This window comes from Lathyrus oleraceus, chromosome 7, assembly GCF_024323335.1.
Source record: "Lathyrus oleraceus cultivar Zhongwan6 chromosome 7, CAAS_Psat_ZW6_1.0, whole genome shotgun sequence".
Taxonomy (NCBI): domain Eukaryota; kingdom Viridiplantae; phylum Streptophyta; class Magnoliopsida; order Fabales; family Fabaceae; genus Lathyrus; species Lathyrus oleraceus.
The window spans coordinates 226,439,660-226,459,645 of record NC_066585.1 but is presented as its reverse complement, the minus strand read 5'-3'; the positions used below and the strand labels follow the sequence as shown (position 1 = coordinate 226,459,645).

General features: G+C 33.6%; 2 protein-coding genes and 1 long non-coding RNA gene across 5 annotated transcripts; 2 read left to right on the top strand and 1 right to left on the bottom strand.

The window, feature by feature from the left end:
- Positions 1 to 717: 717 nt before the first annotated feature.
- On the bottom strand, positions 718 to 2,391 carry LOC127103068 (uncharacterized). Its single transcript, XM_051040361.1, has one exon. It carries the CDS (start codon positions 2,389 to 2,391, stop codon positions 718 to 720), a length of 1,674 nt encoding a protein of 557 aa, XP_050896318.1.
- A 4,372-nt stretch (positions 2,392 to 6,763) lies between these two features.
- Positions 6,764 to 8,782, top strand: LOC127100360 (uncharacterized). 2 transcript variants are annotated; one of them, XR_007794407.1, is made up of 5 exons: positions 6,764 to 7,345; positions 7,450 to 7,506; positions 7,592 to 7,701; positions 7,773 to 7,895; positions 8,421 to 8,782. It is a non-coding gene; the product is annotated as an uncharacterized LOC127100360 (long non-coding RNA). The 2 variants fall into 2 exon arrangements; XR_007794406.1 differs by having other exon boundaries at positions 7,773 to 7,997.
- Positions 8,783 to 11,900: 3,118 nt separating this feature from the next.
- Positions 11,901 to 18,454, top strand: LOC127100359 (chaperonin 60 subunit alpha 2, chloroplastic). 2 transcript variants are annotated; one of them, XM_051037497.1, is made up of 9 exons: positions 11,901 to 12,166; positions 12,233 to 12,392; positions 13,121 to 13,242; positions 13,346 to 13,553; positions 13,638 to 13,783; positions 13,909 to 14,215; positions 14,733 to 14,983; positions 16,317 to 16,517; positions 17,761 to 18,454. In XM_051037497.1, exons 1-9 carry the CDS (start codon positions 12,098 to 12,100, stop codon positions 18,046 to 18,048), a joined length of 1,752 nt encoding a protein of 583 aa, XP_050893454.1. In that variant the 5' UTR covers positions 11,901 to 12,097; the 3' UTR covers positions 18,049 to 18,454. The 2 variants fall into 2 exon arrangements, with proteins under 2 accessions (XP_050893454.1, XP_050893455.1); XM_051037498.1 differs by having other exon boundaries at positions 11,902 to 12,166; positions 12,239 to 12,392.
- The last annotated feature ends 1,532 nt before the right edge of the window (positions 18,455 to 19,986 follow it).

Genomic DNA, 19,986 nt, shown 5'->3' with positions numbered 1-19,986 from the left:
GTGCTACAAAGCCTTGGAAACCAAGTCAAAGCTGATGAATTCACGTGAGAGAAAAAATGAGATAATGGGGAGGAATGCTTCAAGTGGTTTGACCGTTTCACTTTTATAGGGATGACGACCGCCATACCTCCTGTGACGAAGACCATCTTCACAAAACACGAAGACTTGATCTCTGTGACCGTTGGGTCATGGGACACGTCAGCCACATCATGGCTACCTCCATGGCGAATTCCATGCTCGACGCCGTGAGTGAAAATACACAATTTTCTCTGTTATTCATCCAATTTTCCTCATTTCTTCGCGTACGGCTCTCACATGGTTAAGTACCTGAAATCTCGACAAAATACCAGTATAATATTAGAAATGAAAACAAAATGACAATAAAACATGTGCAAATCGAGCCAAATATACAATGTGTTTCGGTGTTATCACTTCATGAGAGAATGTTGGTTCTGTGATAGACACCAATCCCACTATGAGGTCACGAGCCGAAGGATGAGTGTTATTTTCATCCATGTCCTCCAGAGCATTTTCTAATTTCCATGGTAAGTCTATGGCCACAACATTACAAAACTCTATGAGGTTAGCCAACTTCGTACGGTATGCATCAAGACTTGGCTGTAGAAGGTTGATGGTGCATTCATACTCATCCAATATCTCATTCAAATGCTTCCTATGATTTAGCCAATCCATGCTTTGGCTCTTCAGAGACTCATATTATTCCTTCCAATAACTAGCTAGCTCCTTGTTAGTATTCACCTCATCACACTTCTCCTCCCAGGCTTTAGGACATATTTGAGAGGTTCTTTGGACTTGTTCCTTAAGACGTCTTTCACGTACCACTTCAGCTTCAGAACTTTGAAGTTGCTCCTTCAGTTCTTGTATTTGGGCTTCAAGCTCCTCTCCTACCTCCTTCTTTTGCTTAGTGGCTAGGTCCCACCAACGCTTCCACTCTTGTCCATCTCTTTTGGCCTTAGCTAACTCATCACGGAGTGAACCTAATCCACTATCAGCTTGATCTAGGCACTCCAAGACTCTTTCCTTGAGATCTTGCTCAATTTTGTTCTTCTTACGACTCTCCTCCAAAAGTTCCTTTCTTTGGTTACTCTTCCTTTTGAGAATCATATTTTTCCCAGTTTCTTTGTAGAGTTCAGATTGCAGATCATCTTTCTCCTTTCCAAGTTTAGCTACCATGGCTCGAAGTTCTTCAACCTCTTCAAGAGAAACAGGGACTGGTTCTGGTGAAGTAGACCTTAGAGGAATATCCATAGAAAAAGGGAGCTTCACAACTTTGATCCTCTCCGAGAGCCATTGCTGATAAGGAACCCTTGCTGCATCATTCTTCTTTACTAATTCTGTTCCTTTGGTATGCACCTTTTCCCAGGATCGAATGATCTTACGGAGGAGAAAAGGATCATTGGTTCCCATATCATTCAAAACCATCTCTTCTAACTCTTTATCATCGGGCTTCCCACGCATAGGGTATCCAAACTGTCGCAAAGCTAACATGGGGTTGTAGCTGATGCAACCTTTAGATCCTATTAGTGGTACATTTGGGAAACTACCACAACTGATAATGATTTCTTCAACATTCAACTTGTGTCGGTACCAAATGATATCCTTACTAGACAAAGACACCAGAGTTCTTACCCACTCCCCACTGGACATCTCACTGATGTGAGCATCAGGCTTAAACACATATGAGATAAGCCAATTATAGAGCAATGGAAGGCAACATATCAGCATTCCATTCTTCCTTTGATGTCGAGTATGCAAAGTATGGAAAGTGTCAGCTAGTAGTGGACGAACCAAACTTTGTTTATCCTTCCAAACGGCCCAAAAGATACTTATGGCAGCCGAATCTATAAAACCTTCATGGGTTGGGAACAATACAAGCCCATATATGAGAAGAGCTAGCATATTTGCTAATGCATCCCAATGATGTATCTCAAACAACCTTTCTGCTTCTTCTTCTAGGTAAGCCCTCCAAAAACCAAAGAGATTCTCCTTTTTCTTCCAATTAGCCAACGCATCAGATATGGGGATATGGAGTGCAAGAGCTAACATCTCTACCTCAGGTACCTGACCAATCCTATTATACGGTGTCCTTCCTTTCATAGAAAATCCCAATAGCCGGTCGAATTCCTCCAAGGTTGGAGTCAACTGAAAGTCTTGGAATAAGAAACTTCGAAGCAGAGGATCATAGAACTGAGCTAAAACGGTGACGGCTGGTGTTTGAACATCCGCTGAGAGAAGATCCAAAATGTGGCCAAACTTTCCTTGCAAAGTAACCCTGAAGCAGGCGGGAAGTTCATTCAGAAGTCTTGATACGTTGGCAGTATCTGGCATTTTGGCTTTGAATGGTAATGCTTTCCTTCTTTCTGAACCCATTACAAAACTTTTTGTGCTTAGCAACTGCGTGTTCAAAGATTCCCTGAAAGCAAAATTTTGTATGAGTGTCATGATGTCATGCAAATGATCATGAATGCATGGTATTTGGTTTTGGGATAAGGTAACTCAACACATCCTATTTGGTAGGCTTCTTAATAGATAGTTCTAAGTTAGTTACCCATAAACCCACTCACAGGATAGCTTCTATGTTTTTGATAAGGTTCCCAGAGTCATGGACCATAATCGTATCAACATCATGCAACAGGCTAGCCGCTTTATGACAAGAGTGACGAAAAGGTCTCTTCTGAGAGGGGTTTCATGTTGGGTGGAACAACGAGAGGCCCTTGGAGTCCGACATTATGCAACCACCAAAGCAGTAACTGGTTCTAAGAGGGGCTCCTAGAGTCATGGACCCTTCATGAATAAACGTCATGCAACAGGCTAGCTGTCTTATAACGATATCTACAAACAGGTCTACTCTAGGGGAGTCTTCATGCTAGACACGCAAGGAGTGGCCATTGGGGACTAACATTACACAACTTCCAATTCTAACTTATGTGTTCTCTCTTCTTTTTCCAAAGCTCGGGTGTAGAGCTTTATTCATGATATCAAAATCCCAACACCCATACATAGATATATATAATCATATATAAAAATGCGATAAAACAGAGATAAAGAAAGCATATAACAACGGAAGAAAAATAAACAAACAAAGCTAACACACATACAAAAACCTAACTAAGCTAGGGTTGACTCACTTAGGGATGTTCGTTTCCCCAGCAGAGTCGCCATCTGTCGCACCTCGAAAAATGGGGATACGACTTTGAAGCGAAGCGCAATCGCAAGCTCGCAATGATGGACTGAACAGAGTCGCCACCGAACTTTATTTATTCCTAAAAAGGAAGAGGGAAATATCGATAAAACCCATAAAAGAAAGGATAAGATATGGTCATCGCAACCAATATCAGGGTTCGGGAGTCGGTTACGCAAGGGGAAGGTATTAACACCCCTCATGTCCGTTGTACTCAACGGGAACCGTTTAGTTAGTTTCGTTTTGAATGTTAACTTATGTTAGTCTTCTTAAGTTATAATGAGGGAGAGAATAAATAGAAGAGAGAAAAAATGTTTTTTTGATTTTTTGACGAAGGACTAAACCTAAGTTTTTTATTAGTGGGCCTGACAAGATTTATAAATCCTGCTCCTACGTATCTCAAAAGAGAAATCAAGGCTTACGTAGTTCTGGGTAGAAAAATGTTTGTTTGTTGGTCGATTTTAGCGAAAGCTATATTGTATTAATCGACAAAAACATCGTTTTACCTAAAACAGATGAGGAGTGGACGCATACCACACATCGAACAGATTTATAGATCTACATTCAGAAAAGCGTCACTTATCTCGACTCAACAATTGTGGCCGAAACATTGTTTTGTATCACTTAAGACAAGATACCTTTCGTTTATGAAAAGGTTTTTTTATTAGTCGCACGGCGGCGAAAAAGAGTTTGATTGGTTGGATTTATTTTGAGTGATGGCGAGAACTTGAATGAGCGAGATATACATCTCGAATCCTAGCCTCAGGAGTGCACGGTATACACCATGTTCCATTTCCATCTTCATTGGCAAAAGTATTTAATAGAGATTAAGTATTTTAAGGTTTGATTGAGAAAGGGTTTGAAGAAACCACATTGACAATTTTAGATGATGGCGAGAGTTAAGATTGGCGAGGCATCCGCCTCGAATCTTAATCTCAAGAGTGCACGGTATACACCATGTTCCATTTCCATTTTATTGAAAAGGTGTTGAATAAGGATTAAGTATATATTTTTTGGGTTTGGAAAGACGGATATTTGATGAGGACGAGACATGAGCCTTGAGATCAATCACTTGGGGTTCCACTGGAATGCTAGATTCCAATGGCCCTTTTTTATTCGAATTATTTAAGAAAAATATTTGGACAACGAACACTTGATGAGAATCAACTATTCAAAGGGTTACGCCAGAATGCTTGATCCCAACGGTCCTTCTCCTTGTCCAAGTTAATTAATGTGTTTTTAGAAAAAATGAACAACTACTCCAAAACGCGTGGTTCAAGACCGATCATTCAAGGGTTCTTACCAGAATGCTAGATTCCAATAGTCCACTTCTTTTGATTTATTCAAAAAAATGTTTTAATATTTTAACTTAAATAGTAAAACGTTTTAATTGGGATAAGAAACAAATTAATCAGATTAAAATATATAACTTGGGGTAGGATCAAAGTTTAAGAAAGTAGTCATAAGTATTTTATTCTATTAATTAGTCAACATCATTACTAGATATTTATTTAGTTATTTATTCATAACATTCTAACAATAATAAATAAAACTACAAAGAAAATGATATTATTTGCAAAAATAATAATTCTATATATATTCAAACATTTAGAGAAAATAGCAAGAAATAAAGTTGGAGAAAAATACAATTATATTCTTTTATGTCTAGTAAAATAAAGTGAGAGAATAAGACCAATTTAATATTAGACATATGCATATTATTTATAAAAAAATCTGAAAATAAAACAATTAAATACTATTTTATAACAACAACAAAAAATAAATTAAACATAACCTTTTTATTTTTTATAACATAATCTAATGATAATAATAAATATATTTAAATTAACCTTTTTTATATTTTTATAACATAATTTAAAATAATGATGAAAATAACTAAATTAAATATTTTAAAAAAAAAATCTTATAACAGAATCTAAAAATAATAATCAAACTAACTAAATTAATCCTTATTTAATATTTATTATAACAATCTAAAAATAATGATGAAAACGACTAAATTAATTTTTTAAATATTTTTTATAACATGATCTAAAACTAATGATGAAAATAACTAAATTAATTTTTTTTTATAATTTTTATAACATAATCTAAATTAAAATAAAATAAAAGGTAAAATTATTTTTTTGAATTTTTATAACATGATGTAGAATTAAGTTAAATAAACAATGAACTCTTTTTCTTGGAATATTTTCATGACAGGATCTATAATTAAAAGAAAATAAATAGTAAGCTCTTTTTTTGGAATATTTTATGGCATGATTTAAAATTAAAAGTAAATAAATGGCAAACTTGATTTTTTGAATATTTCATGACATGATCTGAAATTTAAAGAAAATAAATGCTAAACTTATTTTTTATGAATTTTTATGACATGATCTAGAAATAAATGGTAAACTTAATTTTTGATTTTTATGACATAATATAAAATAAAAATAAAATAAATATTGAACTTAATTTTTTTTGAAATTTATGACATAATCTAATAATAATAATAAAAATAACTAAGTTAATTTTTTAAATATTTTATAACATAATCTAAAATACAAAATAATAAATAGAAAACTCTTTTTGTAATTTTTATTAATATGACTTATATGTATTTATCTATTTATTATTATTTTTAAAAAATAACAAAAGAATAAGTTGAATTAAATGTTTTAAGAAACAAAGAAAATAAAATAAACGGTTAATCGAAAATGCAAGGCTCAGGACTGATTATTCGAGGGTTCCCACCGGAATGCAAGATTCGAATGGTCCTCTTCTCTCGTGTTTTTTAAAAGGAAATTAATCGGGTTGTAAAGATAGTTTAAAAATAAAAATACATTATAGGGGTAAAATTTATTGTATGATTTTATATGTATATCGAATTAATTTTCTATACATAACCGAGTTCTCACCAGAATGCTAGATTCTAATGGGAGGAAATGGAATTAAATGTCGAAACTATAGAAAGTTAGTGAAATTTAAAATCGAAAGTTTAGTGAATTGAATATGATTATTTACATGTGTGAGATAATATACACATGCAATCTATTTATAAAATAAAGGCGATTAATTAACTAAGATTATTATAAATAATAAAATAAAAATTGAATAGAAGTATAATTGATTAATTAATAATTAAAATTTATCAAATAGATAAGCAATAAAATAAAAAGAAAAGAAAAAAATAAATAATAAAAAGAAATAAATAGGGTACACATATAAATTAGGAGTATAGAAAAAAGGTTGAGCCTAAGGTCCAATTATCTAATCAACTAAAATCTAATTATAATATCAATATTAAATAAAGAAAAGATAAAATCTTGGAAAGAAGAATGGAAACCGGCGCTCAATCGGTAAAGAAAGAGAAAAATGAATTTTCAAATTTCAAAACTATTCACTCTCCTTTCGACACGTGGCAGTGCACAAAACCAAAATAATAATTATCTCGTGTACTATTCATTTCCAGAAGAAAGACAAAACACAATATCCATTATACATCCATAACATATTAGCATGGATCATGATAAATATCACAACACAAAATTACTCATCATTAATAACAGCAGGCAAAAATTAATAACAAATTGCAAGAAAAATTCAAACGGTATTAAATTATAAACAGGTTTTAAATGCCTTTAAAATGAATAAAAAAGAAAAGAGAAACGGAGGAGTCGTGAAACAGATTCCCAAAATACCATTCGTCTTCCTCACGAAGACCGCTTCCCTTCTCTCAATCTCTCATCATCTCTCAACCGTCATCTCTCACGATACCCTACCCTTACCCCAAATGCACAAATCCATGGCTTTAAAGAAATTCAAACAATAAAGCTTACCTTCGGTGGTGGTTCGGTAGTGACGGTGAGGCTTGGATTTGCCTCCTTTACCTCAAAGCTTTCTCTTTGAAGTTCTTCTCCTTCGCCGTTTCAATCTGGGTTTTTTCGCCGTTTTTGAATTTAGGGTTTTGTGGTGGTCGCCTCCAAAAATTCGGTTCTTTCATCTGTGGTCGATTCCCCCTTTTATATCAACAACTTAGGGTTTTAGGTTGGCTTATGGAGATCCAGAAGGGGTTTCTGTGAAATCTCTTTAGGGTAGTCAGATTTTGGTCGCCCTATTTGATTGTTAAATTCGGAAGAGGTAACACAGAGCTACACTTTCTTCTTTGACTTCTGTCTCAATTCCGTTTTGGGCTGTTTGTTAACTTTTACCGTCTTACCGAGTTGATGTATTTTTTACTGCAGTGAAAACTAGAACCTTCATGAGTGGTTTACAGATTTCTTCTTCTACTTTGAAAAAAGGTATATACTGTCACTAAAATGGATAAACTTCTCTAATAAAAATGGATTGAAGTTGAGTTCTTCTGTTTTGCGTTTTCTTATGTAGGTGTTTTTGTTATGGAAATCCTAGGGTGGAGTTCTAGTGTGGATGAAGTTCTTAGATCCGCTTCTGGTTCGGTTGAGGATGTGAAACTGTTTTTCTGTGATCAAACTCAGGTTTGAGAAGAAGTTCTTTTTGGGTGCGATTGGTTTTCTTGATTTCAATTGATTTTGTTCATACCGTGCAGGTTAACCATTTGCCTTGGAAGTTATGTTAGAGGCTGCTATGGAGTTTTCGGTTTTGTATGGAGGTTAACCAACCAATTAGTAAGGGCGGATTCAGGTTGTGGCTTTGAATCATGCTGTTGGAGGTTAGGTGGATATCATTTGGGTTGAAATTCGTTGGACAGTTGGAAGTTCGATTGGAATTTGTTATGATTCTATTCTGAATTCAGTTGAAATTTGGAAATTCGGTTAGATGTTGGTTTTTTACTAAAGTTCTATTAGTGAAGTGATTTAGAAAATGCTGTTAGATAGTGAATTATTCTTTTGTGCAGTTAGTAAAAATGTTGTTATGAATATTGTTAATTCTGTTAGATGTTAAATGTTATTAGTTCAATTGATTATAATGCTTTTAATCAAAACTGATGGAAATATGTTATATTAGCTAATGTGAAGTGAAAAATCAGAATTGAAACGAACATTGTATTTCTTACCAATTCCTGTTATGGAACGAAAAGCGTCGCCGTTATAGCTTATTGGAGAACTGTTTTGGAGTTGTTATAAGTTTAGGATGAGATTACTTGATGTCTTGTTATTTGTTGGCTGCTGCAGCTTGGATTAATGTGAATATGCCTGGGACTGATACAGGTTATTGACCGTTGATGTTTGTGCAGGATCCTTTGGTTTGCACTTGCAGGTGTGATGCATAATTGGTTAATTACTGCAGAATTTTTGGACATATTTGCTTCAGGAATGAATAGAAAGTCTGAAGGTTATTAGTTAGCTTGGGAATTTCGGCTTGGATGCGGCTACGAAGCGCATTGGATGGCGGGGCTGTTTTGGAATTCTTATGGAGTGCTATGGCCTTGATGATGTTGATTCGCTACTGTTAGAAAAATCATATGTAATGGATTGGGATATATCGAATGTATTGAAATGGTTGGGTAGTGACTATTGTAATTTGGTTAGATAATATGTAATTGAAAGTGAATGAAAATTTGAATGGTTTATGAAATATGGGTGAAATTGTTTGTAACTTTGGAATTGAGTGGTTGTATATTGGTATTGGAAATGGATATTTGGTTATAAAAAATGGATATGGATTTTAGAAATAATCCAAGACTCATCTAAATGTCAATTTAAAATAAAAAAACAATAAAACCAAATGAAATCAAATTAATCTATAATTTGTTAAAATTACTTTAATATCGATTCTAACATTTATTTGAAAATTAAAATCAATTAGAGTTTGAATCATTAGTAAAAAAACAATTAAGATTAACTTAAAATTTGGAATTAGATTTACTTTGAAATTAAAATCAAATTGAAAATTAAAAAAGTCAAATAACTAAAATCCATTTTGTAATCAAAAAGCACCATGATCAAAAGCTTAGATAATAACCAATGTTTATAAAAAAAATATGGATTTGGGAATGGATGGTTGCTTTTGGTCATGAATGTATGCAAATGAACTTTAGGCCAAGTGCCAAATAAAAATGAAAAAATGGAAAAAATTCAGGACCAAAATCAGGGTATGACAACGTGTCTTGATTCTGTTTGAATAATGATCTGGTTTGTATTAGTTATGTCTTTTCACCCAAAATCACATCTTCAGATAGAAAGGTTCTTTGTTTGAACTTCTTCAGAGGTACTGGTGTGTCAACAACTTCTTGTTCTGACTATTTGCTTTCTTGTTGAGAACTTCCAGAAGCTATATCCTTAGAGTCAGAATAACTAATCTCCATATCTGTAAAAAATTTAACTAGCTTTGACTTTTTAGAGTCAAACTTATCATCAAACTTAACATGAATTGATTCCTCAATAATGTTAGTTTCAATATTGTATACTTTGTAGCCTTTTGAGCGTTCAAAGCATCCTAACATGATACATTTTTTAGATTTAGAATCAAAATTATTAGTGTTAATCATAAAACAAATACATCAGAAGTAAAGGGAAGATAATCATTACCAATAGTTCCTGTACCAATGATCTTATCCTTATGATTTCTTCCATAACCTACAGAGCCACGAGGCTTAAGTTCAAGATCTTGGAACATATGCCTTCTTCCCTTAATATGTGGAGAGCACCCACAGTCTAAGTACCAGGATTGATGTCTCAACTCTGCTGCTCAAGACATCTGCTACATAAATCATTTTATCTTTTGATATCTATATCTTTTTGGATCCTTTTTGGTTAATTCTCTCGAAGATTTTACCAACCCAAAGTTTATATGTAGAATATATATTAAGTGTGTGACCATAAGTGGAATGTGAATGCCAAGTCTTTTGCTTTTTCACAATCTATTTGGGTTTAGGCTCAAACATGGAGTTCGTTGGTTTAACATAACCAAAGCCTATTTTTCCATAACCAATAATTTCATAGATTATTGAAGCCATTTTGCTTATATCTATGTTCTTAGCTATATATTTTTGAAAATAAACTTCATATCTTTTAGAAGCATATTCAAAGTCCATATAAGCCTCTGAAAGAATTTTTTTTACAAGTTTTTCACTCTTTCTTTTTATAGCAGAATTTTCTTTTTCTAAACTACTAATTTTTTCTTTTAAAGTAGTACTTTCTTTTAGAAATTCACTATGGACTTCAGAATTGACTACACGAGTCTTTGTCAAATTACTGTTCCTTTGTTAAAGCTTTTGACTCTTTTCAAGAATCTCAACAAGAGATATTTCTAATTCATAACGAGTTAAGTGAGAGAATACCTCGTCAGAGTCTAAATTTGATTCTGATTCCGAGGTGCTAGCCTTTAGTGCCATACTAACTTGTTCTTCTTCAGAGGACTCAGAGTCCAATGTTGCCTTCAAAATTTTCTTTTGTCTTTGCTTTCAGAGTTGGTTGACCTTTTTAGAGAGTAGAGACAACTCATCATCTTCTTCAAAGCTTTATTTAGACTTTTCTTCTTCAGCTTAAAGAGCTTTAGCCTTCCCAGGATGCCTTTGGACTTAAGAGCCATATATTTTACTTTTTTGGGGGGCTCATCCTCTTCAAGCTCAGTCTCGTGACTCCTTAGAGAACTTATAAAGTCTTCCAGAGTCGCGTTGTTCAGATCCTTTGACACCTTAAATGTTATCACCATTGACCTCCATTTCTTTGGCAGGCTTCTGATGATTTTCTTTATGTGACCTGCAATAGTGCAACCCTTGTTTAAAACTTTCAAACTAGTAACAAGAGTTTGAAATCTTGAAAGCATTTCTCAATCATTTCATCATCTTCCATCTTTAAAGCTTCATACTTCTGGATTAAGGCCAGAGTCTTAATTTCCTTTACTTGCTCATTTCCTTCATGAGTCATTCTTAAATAATCAAATATAGACCTAGCAAAGTCTCTATTTGTAATCTTATCATACTATGAATAGGAAACAACATACAACAAAATAGTTCTGGATATATGATGATTCTTGTGATCCTTTTTTTGCTTTTCATCCATTTGGTTTCTTTCAAGCCTTACACCATTTACATATGCAAGAGGTGTGTAACAATCTATTACCATATCCCATAGATCTACATCATGGTCAAGAAAGAAACTTTCGATTATGTCTTTCAGTAATCAAATTTATCTCAATAAAAAATTGGAGGTTTGGCAGAATAATGATCTTTATCATTGTTTGCAAGTGTCATTCAATGTTTCTAAAAAATAGATATTTATCTAACACAATTAAGTGTTTGAAACAAAGAGTTAATACCAGAACCGAAGCTCTGATGTCATTTAAATGTACAAAAAACCCAAGAAATGAGAGATTTAATTGGATTTCAAATATGATAATTTTTCACAATTCGAAGATAATAACAACAATGATAAAAAAGATAAGGTATTTTAATGCAGGTTCACCATTGACTAGGTTAGTCCAGTCCATTTGTCAGAGTAAGTTTTCCTTCTCAATCAGACTTAATCCAATAATCAAACTCATTACAAACTCAAATTCTACACTTCTCAAAGATTCTGATTACACTTAATCTCTTAAAGAATTAGAACTCAAAGACCATTCGTCAATAATTTCTCAAAGATTATGACTATATTTGATCCTTAATTACAATTGAAAAACTACCCATCAATAATTTATCAAAAATTATAACTAAAATTAATCCCTTAAAAAATTAGTACAACTCAAAAACTAACGTCAATAACTTGTGAAGACTTTGAGAAAACTGCATCCCTTAAAAAATACAAGGATTGTGTTACTTCCGTGGATTCTAATTCACTCCCCGTCTCTCTCAAGTAAACCAGGAATCAAAGAAGTCAAGTTTAAACTAATCTCTTCTCCTCTAAGGACATAGGATTGCACATATCTTCCACTCTGACATAGTAGATTTTTTTTTTGCGGGAAAGGATTGAGATGAATACGCAAATTCAAGCTCACACCTCTCTCTCATCACCATTCTTCTCTTCCATTTCTCCATTTTCAGTAAGTCTTTCTTCTCCACAATACTCCACTCTCACTTCGTTCCATCCATCTTCTAACTTTTCGCAGTTTCAGTTATTTCGTCGGAATCAAATGGTTCGGACAAACCCACGGTTCGTTGTGCGAGCAAGCCCTAAGAGGATATCGTTCGGCAAAGAGTGCAGAGAGAATTTACAAGCTGGAATTGATAAACTCGCTGATGCCGTCTCTCTCACCGTTGGACCTAAAGGTTAACGCCTCCTAGTTCTTGTATTCAATTTTTGCATTTTGATTTATAACTATTATGTTATTTATTCATTGTATTAATGGCCATAACCAAATTTCTGAGTTTGCAGTTTCTTATGTTTAGTGCATGTTTGGTTTTGATTAGGTTTTAGTCCAAGTGATGTTTTGAATTTTAGTTTAAGCTGTTTTTGTGTACGAAATAAGCTAATCCAAACAAACACGCAAATAATTAGGGCATTGTTTGAATTGACTTATTTGAATTTATATACCGACATAAGTTTTGTGATCCTGTTTAAAAAAACTTATAAAAATAACTTATGACATTTTTCATCAACTTATTTTAATGAATTCTCCAACTTATAGCATTTAAAAAACAATTTAAGTTTATTTTATCTTTAGTTATAAAAATAGCTTATTTAAGCTTATTCATAAGCACTTTTTTTGATAAGCACTTTTTTTGATAAGCACTTGTGCTATAAGCTACAAATAAGCTATTTATCTGAACAGACCCTTGGGGAGGTATATGATAAGCGGTTATATCACTTATATAGGCTATGATATAAGTGCTTAACTTTATCTAAATTAGGCCTAATACTCGCAATTGCTTTTTAAGTATTTATTTGAGTGGTAAATTGGCTGCAATTGAACACCTATAGTGTATGGCTCTTTGACCAATTCAGTTCAACATTTGTAGACTATTTGTGCTGATTTATTTTATTTATCACCACACAGGGAGAAATGTTATTCTTTCTGAATCTGGAAAGCTTAAAGTAGTTAATGACGGTGTTACAATTGCTCAATCGATAGAGCTTTCTGATGTAGTTGAGAATGCAGGTGCCATGCTAATTCAAGAGGTCGATCATGGTTATTAGGTTCTACCTTAAATTAAATGGATGAAAATTTCGAGACAAAAAATTATTATAGATGTGTTAATGTTTTTATATTTCCTGCTTGTAGGTTGCAAGTAAAATGAATGATTTGGCTGGTGATGGCACTAGCACTGCTATAATTTTGGCTCGTGCCATGATTAAATCTGGACTATCAGCAGTTGCATTTGGAGCTAATCCTATTTCTTTGAAGAAGGGGATGGAAAAGACTGTAAAAGATTTGGTGAAGTTCTTGAAGAAGAGAAGTATTCCCGTTGAAGGAAGGGATCATATCAAAGGTCTTCACTATGTACCAATGCTTGTTTGAGTTTGTATATGTACATGTTTCTTTGCAAAATGTGTTGAAGATGTTTCTTCTGCAGCTGTAGCCTCAATTTCTGCTGGAAATGATGAGCATGTTGGTAATTTGATTGCTGAAGCTATAGAGAAGATTGGATTTGATGGGGTAGTCACCATTGAGTCATCCTCATCATCTGAAACCTCAGTGGTAATTGAAGAAGGGATGAAGGTATTGATGATTATGATAACAATAATAGTAGTACTCAATGGCAATCCTCTTTTATTTCCTAGATCTGAATGATCAAGTTTTTCTGTGTTTACCTGTATTAGTTATTGTCTGTTCTTTCTGTACAGATTGATAGGGGTTACATGTCTCCTCACTTCATTACCAACCAGGAGAAATCCATTGTGGAGTTTGACAATGCTAAAGTTTTGGTAACCGATCAAAAGATTTCAAGTGTCAAAGAAATAGTTCCTTTGCTTGAAAAGGCTATGCAGTTGAGTGCCCCGCTCTTGATTATTGCGGAGGAAGTCAAACCACAAGTGTTGGAAACGTTAACAGTGAACAAAATGAAAGGATTATTACAAGTTGCAGCTGTAAAATGTCCAGGGTTTGGAGATGGAAAGAAAGCCTTGTTACAAGATATTGCGCTCATGACGGGTGAGTTGTTACTGCATTTCATAAACTTGGTTGATATCTCTGGCAACTTCCTTTATACCAGGCTTATATTTTTCTATTTTAGGATTATCTTAATAAAGCCCATGCTTCAAACAGTTGCTTCTTTTTCCATATAAACTGAACAGTACAGTGACAAGAAGCTTTTCCATGTCATTCTTTTTCGTTTTCATTTATCAATTTTATTACTGTCTTGGGTACTAATGCAATTTCTATTATCTCATTTTCCGACTATTTCTAGTTGCCAAGACTGACCTAGTGGATTGTTTCAGTACCTCAGTTGACTGTGAACATGGGTGCCAATAAATCGTGGAGTTGTTTTATATGGGTGTAACTGTACGAGGGTAGTTTGAAATTATGATTTGTTTTTTGTCTCAAATGTCTTTGTTCCCATCTCTTGCAACGGTTTTTATGCCTAGCATAATTTTCGATCAAGTATAAGCACACCATTTCTGCCTCTGCTTACTTGACCTCCGTTGGCATTAATAATTTAATATCACAGGTGCTGATTTTCTTTCTGGAGATTTGGGTCTCACACTTGAAGGTACAACATCTGACCAGCTTGGTAATGCGCAGAAAGTGACAATAACCAGTAATACGACAACTATATTTGCTGATCCACACACTAAGGCTGAAGTTCAGGCTAGAATTTTACAGATTAAAAAGGCTCTTACTGAAACAGACAATCCAAACCATTCGAGGAAGCTCTCAGAGAGAATTGCAAAACTCTCTGGTGGTATAGCTGTCATAAAGGTACCTAATTCAACAGACATGTAATGCTGTTGGTATTCTGATCATGTTGGCCCTTTACTTATTAGCAACAGCCGCCTCTTTAGTATTTCTTACACTATTCAAGAATCATAGCTCAGGTTTAAAGTTGTTTGAAGATAGTATCATAAGAGCGATGTTGATCTTCTCTGTAAAAAAGTTTCTTCTACTTTATAATTTTTTAGTCAAATAAATATTACTATAGTATTTATATTATTTATTCCACCAAGGACCAAAGAAATATGTCCCATTGCTAGTCAAATGACTCAAATTAGAATTCCACTAATTCTACTTTCTCTATTATATCAATTGTCTTAGCGTTTTGAATTCTATGACATTGGGTCTTGTGAAAGAATAAATACAATATGAATCTAGATCTTGCACCACATGCAAAACATTTGTTTTTTTGGCATAATACTCAACATTTTTGCGTGACGGTCTTGGAAAAGTTTAAAATATTAGATATAATCTAGAACTCAACTATAAGGCATAGACCAATTCATATAGAAATATTGAGATTTAAGTAGTTTATCATTGGGGACAGTTTATGATACGATATCATAGTATTGTTTGATTTATGTTGGCGACGCCATCTAGTGCAAAAGAACTTTTCTTGTTGCTTCTGTTGTGGTAAAAATAGAAATTGCATTTATTTATTTCTTATGTAACTACTGGCCTTTGTTCACCATTATCCTTGATTCTTGTACAGACTATGCATGAAACTAAGTAGGTCACTGTGTTTACTTGTGTAACAAAAAGTAGGTCATTGTGTTAAATGCAAGGGTCTTTCTGAATTTTATTTATTTTTGTATTCATATTAGTGGCATTGGGAAGGGTTTATCTAGAGCTTATTTTGATGTAAGCACTTGCATAAGTGTTTGGAAGAGCTTGTAAATATAACTTATGGCGTATCAATAAGCTATTTTCCAATACTTTTAATAACCCCTAAAGATTTCCTCAAAACAAAAAAAAAAACTCCCCAAGGTGGCTTATCAAAACTACACAAACTGTTTCCTTTTTGTTTCCCATCCACACTGCAATTCTGTTTTTTATAGTGAAAACAAATGCTTAGAATACATATAGTATTTCAACTTGCATATCCAAAAGCAAATAGATTACTAAATTTAAGCACTTGTGTCGCAACTTCTCACATAATTAATAAGCGCTTAATTGAGAGTTGTTTATCCAGATGACTTGGTTGCAATTTGTTGTACGGTAACAAAGAGCTGCCATCTTAAATTTTGCTCAGAATATGTTACATTCAGATTATCTTTTGCTTTGCATTGTTTATTACTTAATGCATATACCAATTGTGTAGGTAGGCGCACACACTGAGATAGAACTTGAGGATAGAAAACTGAGGATTGAGGATGCTAAGAATGCTACTTTTGCTGCCATAAATGAGGGAATTGTTCCTGGAGGGGGTGCCACATATGTCCACCTTTTAGACCTGATACCTTCCATAAAGAACTCTATGGAAGATCTAGATGAGCAAATTGGTGCTGATATTGTGGCGATGGTATGAATACAATCTTGAGTCTTCTAGCTCTGTTTCATCGAGTCTGAATATTTTTTATGAATTTTAGTTTGTTGTGAATGTTCTACAATTATTTCCATTTCTTTCCATGAAAAAATTGGTAGAGTTTTGAATTGTGAGATTTGCATCTATTGGCTGGTTAGTGAGTTTTCTCTTTTGAATTACTGTTTGATTCTAATTGAAGGAAAACATTTACTTTGCATAATATACCTTATTTATTTGTGGTGGGACATTCTCTTTTCTAAAAACATATGTTTGAGCTATACGGTGTGTGTATTAAGATTTTAAACGGGGTTTCTAACATTTTGACTACACTTCCTTGAACTGGTTTTACTTGCTACTTCTTTGAAACATATCCTTGGATTTTATGAAGAATATTCATTTGCAAAGATAATCCAAAATGGTATTAGCAATGCCTGAGTAGAGGAATATGGGTCATCCCTTGACATATCTGCAACTTTTTAGTCCTTTCTGGATTTCCCCCCCTTTCTTTTAACAATATTCTCCCTGTGTTACTTTAGGAATAAGCCTTATTCTTGTTAATTGTCACTTGTTCTTTCTTTAGGTTTCTTGATATTGTTCAGTTTCCTTGTATATCATCAAATGACATTTGAATATTTGATCTGAAATTTAACTGATTCAAACCCTGTACTATAAATTCATTGAGGCTTAGAAGAATTGTTTCAAGTTTCAAGCAAATCCAAATACTCTATAATCTCAAGTTGAACGACATCAATACCAAAAACATCTAGTAATTATTTGATTCATGTCTTGGACGGTAACAGTACACTTTGTCGATGTAAAAACCACTAAACTATCTACCGTCATGTTAAGTTTGAATTAAGAGTTTTATATCCAATCATTCTTCCTACCTCCTTGTTAGTACTCGGGTTTTAATTTCCGCTTCTGCATGAAACAATGATATAGGATTTAACTTATATTACAGCTCCCCTCTGGCAACTTCAGGTGTCGATTTTTCTTGTTGGCTTGAGTTACCATGTAGCATTACCCTGTCTTCTAGGAGAAAAAATGAACAAAGTTTGTTCAGCTGAGATATCAGTTAGATTATTTATTTTTATATTTTTAGTTTCTGGTAAAAATATTTTGAAAATTCTCTACTATTTTTCCTCCTTTGTATGATTGAGACTAGTAGGTAGGTGATTCTTATGAACTTTTCTCAAACACTTTTGCATACTTGTAAGCAGTTATGCATGGATCATTGCAGGCACTTGTCGAACCTGCTAAATCAATTGCAGATAATGCTGGAGTTGATGGAGACGTTGTTGTCGAGAAGACTAGAATGTTTGACTGGAGAATCGGATATAATGCCATGACTGACACATATGAAGATCTTTTGAATGCTGGAGTAACAGATCCAAGTCGTGTTGCAAGGTGTGCTCTTCAAAGTGCAGTCTCCATTGCTGGCGTGGTTCTAACTACTCAAGCTATATTGGTTGATAAAATAAAGAAACCCAAGCCACTTGTACCTCATGTCCCCGGTATAACTCCCTAAAATAGAGAAAACAATTACAGTTTTGTAAATATAGTTGGTCTTGTGAATGTCCCTTGGGTTGATTAGTACTCAGCCAGCACCAAGACCGCCCTTATGAATGGGAAAGTCAGGGTTGATGTTTCTTACTCTTGGCTATGATGAAACCCATGTATCAAGAAGCAATACCAAACAATTAGGAAGTTCAAAGTTACATAGGGAGTTGAATAGTGTTAAGGCTTTTTTTCTTCCAATTTATCAATTCATTTTACAGATGAAAGTTTTGTTCTATAGAAGATAGAAACCTAAGCAACTTTATAATTTTGCTTTGTGAAGATCATGCATTGGATTTCTCTAAAATTTAATTTGGTCAGATGGATGACTTGTAAGTCTTGAATGATATTAATCTAGTTTCTCTACTTTCATTTTATTCTATGAGTAGGTACACTTTCAACAAGATTACTTTTTGAAGGCTCTCCTACGCAGACTTTTATCTTCATTGAATCAGTGTCTAATTACTGTAATGTCTGGCAGAGTGATTGAGAGAAAGGTACCAAGGTACCAAATCTCACAAGTAGCAAATCCCTCCCCCAACTACTATCAAATTAAGATTAAGCTTTGTCAAAAAGTGCTTTATGGAAAATCTTTTCAAACGCTTTGGCGTGTTGTCTTTTGTAGGCTGTGGGAGTTAACACGTCTCTTTCTCTCCTGTCCTTGATTAATAAACGAAGTAGGAAGTGATTGGCCAATGGAACTTAAATTCAAATAATCTTTAATGACTTTCAAGAGTATACTACTGCTATATTCTTAAAATTTGAGTTGGATTTAATTCAAGTCTATAAAACCTAGTTGAAAGGTAATGATTGTTCCAACCTATTAAACATATGACCAATGCTTTGATACTTTGATGTTTAGATATAGGCTTTGGTGCATATTTAATATTTTAAATTATCATAACAAAATAAGAAATTATATAATAAAATAAAAAGAGTGTATACTAGTACTAATGTTCTAATTACATGAATCATCATCATATTTTGTATCTGAAAATAGTCAAAGTGGAAAATTTTGCACCAAATTTACGGGCATTTCTTAACACTATATTATTAGAGCAACATCTAGAAATACTAAAATGCCTATAAATTTTGAAGATGTATCTCCGGATGCATCTCAAACACACATATCCAAGTCAATTCTAATTCACGTTCTAGGAGTATGACTTTTTTTGATTCCGTAGATACATCTCTAAAATCTATCTGTAGATGCATCTCCGTAGTATACTGAATCAGAAACAGAAGTACAAAATCAGAAAGTTGTATTTTGAAAAAATAAAATTATCATTCATAACATAAAATCAACATTATATAGGTGAAGTTAACATAAAATCAAACATTACATTTTAATATTCAGGTGGATGCTTCAACATCTTCACAATATATTCGATCAATCTTGAAATCGTCGCTTCCACCTCAATCATAACTTTTATTTCGAAACGAAAAAATATATTTCACATAGCCCTTACATCAACATCCGTCTTGGGCTCATAGTTGTTGAACTCAATCTTACATTTGTTGTTAATTGACGGTTAACCGTACTTGAGCTTCATAATTTTTTGATTATCTCCATAAGATAGGAGATTCTGGACTTCGTATGCAGATCTGCAAAAGAGGTGTACTCATTAATCTTAAGCTCTTGCCTGAGTGTCACGTTGGAAAATGGTACATTTGTGACATAACAGATGATGTTTATTTGTGACATTTGCGACATTTTCTGTTTGCATGAAATAAAAAACAAAAGCCTAAATTTATAGAAATTGCAGAAAAATATGGACCTTAAAAATTCTATCTCGTATCAGTGGTGGTTTCAGATATAAATTTCCAATACCACCCTATTATCTTATTCCAGAGATGTATCTCCGGAACCTCTCATGAACCAGATAGAAAATATAACTTGTGTGTTTTG

Coding starts and splice junctions, on each gene's coding strand:
- LOC127103068 (XM_051040361.1), bottom strand. CDS start 2,391: ATGGGTTCAGAAAGAAGGAAAGCATTACCATTCAAAGCCAAAATGCCA.
- LOC127100359 (XM_051037497.1), top strand. CDS start 12,098: ATGAATACGCAAATTCAAGCTCACACCTCTCTCTCATCACCATTCTTC. Junction 12,393..13,120: donor TCTCACCGTTGGACCTAAAG/GTTAACGCCTCC, acceptor ATCACCACACAG/GGAGAAATGTTATTCTTTCT. Junction 14,216..14,732: donor AGATATTGCGCTCATGACGG/GTGAGTTGTTAC, acceptor TTAATATCACAG/GTGCTGATTTTCTTTCTGGA.